General features: G+C 31.6%; 1 protein-coding gene across 1 annotated transcript; it reads right to left on the reverse strand.

The window, feature by feature from the left end:
* Positions 1-1,567: 1,567 nt before the first annotated feature.
* LOC120214219 (auxin-responsive protein SAUR32-like) lies at positions 1,568-2,011 on the reverse strand. The gene has a single exon (XM_039212167.1). It carries the CDS (start codon positions 1,944-1,946, stop codon positions 1,587-1,589), a length of 360 nt encoding a protein of 119 aa, XP_039068098.1. The 5' UTR covers positions 1,947-2,011; the 3' UTR covers positions 1,568-1,586.
* Positions 2,012-4,039: the final 2,028 nt, after the last annotated feature.

A 4,039-nucleotide genomic window follows, 5' to 3' on the forward strand; every position in this document is an offset into this window, starting at 1 on the left:
TGAGAAGTTGAAGATCATCTTGACTGAAGCACCGATCTTGATTCAACCTAAACCCAATAAGACTTATATTGTGTACAGTGACGCTTCTCACACCGGAATGGGATGTGTACTCATACAAGATGGGAAGGTTGTGGCATATGCATTTCGGATTTGATAAATGCCTCATAAAGATTATTATTTGGATCAGATCAGATATCTGTTATTCTGTCATGTTGCATTCATATTGGGACGATTTTTTATAGGGGAAGTTCAGTGCATTCACTCAACGGGGTGAATGTCACTTTTCAAATTTAGTTGCCTTTGCCTTTGTGGCGGACCCCACTTATATGGTGTAATGGATGGACAGTGCGGTTCTGGGAATCCACTCTTCTGGGTGAGATTGGTGTATGGGTGGGTGCATGTACACTTGCATAACATCTTAATTGTCATGCTTATTGATGATTCGGTATGTGAATATAATTTGTGAATGTTTCGGATTATGCTTGTTATTCTTATATATATGTACATTAGAGACACACTAAGCCCCGTTGCTTACTCCCCTTTAATCTCTTCTTTCGGATACTCGAGCTAGGATCCAGTACTTGGAATTTCGTCTTCGTTCATAATTTATTATTTTCATAGTATGATTTTTATTCGGACTTCTTGTTATTTTCTATTATTATTTTTTGGATAAAAAATTATTTTGGGACATTGAACAAGAATTTTTCTTTCACGATGGTTGACAAGGTTTGAACTGTATTAGTTTCCGTTGAATTATTATTTACTAATAATTAGTAGTTTGGAGTTTAATGTCTGTTCGTATTTCATAAATATTCTCTCGTTACAAAATCAAAATTTGTTTTCGTGTGGGACAAGTTTTACCGTGACTCTTGAGTTTCGGCCTAATTTTCCCTAAGGTCGGAATTGGGGGTAACAAGTACAGTTACACGAATTAGCAGTCATGGAATACTGATCTGGTTATATGTTAATCTCACTTTCTCACCGTATATTTCCACTGCCATATTTGAAGCTGGTGGGACTAAAGTTAGTGAATTCTACACTATTGGCCTTTCCGTTTCTCTCCCGTTTTGATGACATTTTGAACAAAGCAGTAAATCTCTTCCCCTAATATGGAACATTGGTGCTTTACAGAAGCGAAATTGCTGGCAAAGTGGCTAACTACTAACTAGAAACTGATTTGAGGTTGCATATGTACAGTTTGAAGCAAAACTGCTGCATGCTATTGGCGTTGGTAGCTTGAGCAATAGATTTGAAGTAGTTTTCATAGAACTTCTTTCAATATTAGAGTCAGAATCGAACAAATCTTTCAAGAAACATTGTTATTAACATAAAAAATGTTACAGAATGTTCTTTAGCAACAAGTTCTTTTACAAGAATCTAAATAGATTAAGAATATTACATCAAGTTTGTTTAGCATTTGAATAGTGATGATTCAAAATGATAATAGTAAAGAAATCAGCTAATACTAAGAAGCATCATAAAGTTAACCTATTGGCTATTCCAGAATGCAGGAATATTTTAACAGTTTGCATAATTGCACTAAAAAATCAGGAATTATCTATACATCAAGATGTTGTGCTGCCTTTCTAAATCTTCTGCAACTCTTCAGGTTGACAAGGGAGGATAAGGACTCCTTCCTTTTGGAATCCATATTCTTCTTTAGCCTTCTCTAACAGCTCCAAGAATTCCGGGTTTCTCAGATACCTCAAGTCCAAGATAAACCTCTTCTTTTCTCCACCTTTGACAGAAATAACTGCAAAATGCCCTTCCTTAACATCTTTTGGGACCATATTTGGTTCTTCTAAGTCTTCATCGAGCTCGAAAACATTGTGATCTGTCCTTGGTGATGGTAAGAACGAGATGAGATTCAACAGCTTTTTGGTTAAAAGTCTAAGCATCATAAGTCCTGCATGGCGTTTTCCCCGCTTCTGAATAGCCACAAACATTTCACTGTATTGTTTGGAGTACTAATTTGGAACTTAGAAACTTGCTACAATTTTGTTTTGTGATGAAGTTGCAGACAAAGAAATTTATATCAGATTAAAGGTGGTGGAAACTATAGGTGAACTTTCCAAGGGACACTATGGTTTGCAAATTGCTACCTAGCATCATTCAATGCAGTCATTCACACCCTTTTCAAACGCGGAAAATACCTTTCAAACACGAAAAATAATGGAGGTATTTGATTTCTTAGCTGAAAGTTTGATGAGTTGTAATAGCCATTGAGTACATGCAACATATTATCATGGGAAGTAGATCTCATCTCTTCACAGAAAGACATTTACATACTTTGGTTTTATGGATGAAGCAAAAGAGAGCAACATTGCAGACATATAGATGTGCTAAATGGTGATTTGAACTTGTTAAAAACCAAAAATAATGGGAAAATTACTACAATACTTTGCTTAATTAAGGAAAGTAAAAAATATAATTTGTAACTCAAGCATAACTTACAACAATATTAAATTACTTAATTTAATTAAACATATAACAGAACTGTTTTTAATACCCAAAACTTGGTCGTGGACTCTTACAATATGAATATTGAGGTAATAGTTACCTATGAGCTCTTAATAATCTACTTTTTCTTATATGATGTAAATAAATCGAAGAGAAAGAAAACCCAGAAAGGCCACCTAATTTAGAGTTAGTAGTCTATTTTCAAGTGCCCTCGTTGCAGATCAGTCCAATAATTTATGAGGCTAGAAGACAAACTTATTCTTATTTATAAACGAAGTAATCCATGAATCAATAAACCCTTCCTTCTATGTATCAAAAAAAATATAATAAACCCTTCCTTGTTATTTGCACTTTTCAAGTTACTGATATACTTGATCAATATTTTGTTGGAACCGAGTGGTTTTTGCTGCTTAAAAGACAATATTTCTGTCAAGTCATGGAATCCAAAAATTGAATTACACACATACTGCATAAAAGTTTGAAATTTACACCGTGTTGTACTACTGTGTACAATTTGCTACGGTTTTCTTGTCTGATGGTTGGTAGGCAAAGAAAATGAATGTTGTTAGTACATGGGACCGTAAACGGTAGCATCTCAAATCATTCGAAGAACAGTTGCGTCTGGTTTGTAGGTTTGAAATGACGCTAGATGAGTATCTATGGTCTTTTCTTACACGATATTCCTTAGTTTTAGCGAACATGCCCCAGCCAGGTTTTAGCTTTTGGGGTTTAACGCAACAGTTGGAAGGTTTCAATCTAGAAAATGGCAAGTTACATGCTAACCTGTGTCAACACACCTTTTCGTCCTACTAGAATTCAAACTCCTAAAGATATGATAGAATTTTGCTAGGATTCAAAAAATAGGATAGAGTTCTACTATATTTAAATTCCTAAAGATAGGATCCACAAGCACTATAAATAGCCATTGTAACTCACCATTGTAACACACGATTTACACATAAAACATAGAGGAAAGCACGAGAAGATACAAAGGCAAAGCTATTGTAAACGATTCGAAAAATAAATAAAAGGTAGTATATTTTTTACTTTTGATTTGGTCTTTTACATTTACGTTTTAATTATTATTATTTTATTTATTTAACTTTATTTATAAGCACATTTCCCTTGTTACTCATTTTATTTAATTGTTTTGTTATTTTTTTTTTCATGTAATATTTTTTTTACATTTTATGTATTTTCTTTTTACTTTAGTATATATTTTTATTTTTATTTTTAGATTATATATAAATATATTATTTTTTATTATCAGTTTTATTAATTTATATATATATATATATATATATTACTTTTTTATTTTTTTATTTTATATATATATTATTTTTACTCTTTTATTATTATTTTATTTATTTGTTTTATTTCTATATTTCTATATTTTTTTCTTTTTTTTCTTTTTCTTTATTTTTTATATTTATTTTACTTATTATTTTATCTTTGTTTTCTTTATCTTATCTTTTATTTAATTTGTTTTCTCTTTATTTTAATTTAATTAATTTATTTATTTCTTACCTTTTTATCTATTACCTTTTTATCTAACATGGTTTTTTGACCTTCTTAAGGC

This window comes from Hibiscus syriacus, unplaced genomic scaffold, assembly GCF_006381635.1.
Source record: "Hibiscus syriacus cultivar Baekdansim isolate YM2019G1 unplaced genomic scaffold, ASM638163v2 tig00110056_pilon, whole genome shotgun sequence".
NCBI lineage: Eukaryota > Viridiplantae > Streptophyta > Magnoliopsida > Malvales > Malvaceae > Hibiscus > Hibiscus syriacus.

What these genes read in the sequence shown, in the direction of transcription:
- LOC120214219 (XM_039212167.1), bottom strand. Translation starts at nt 1,946, where the DNA reads ATGTTTGTGGCTATTCAGAAGCGGGGAAAACGCCATGCAGGACTTATG.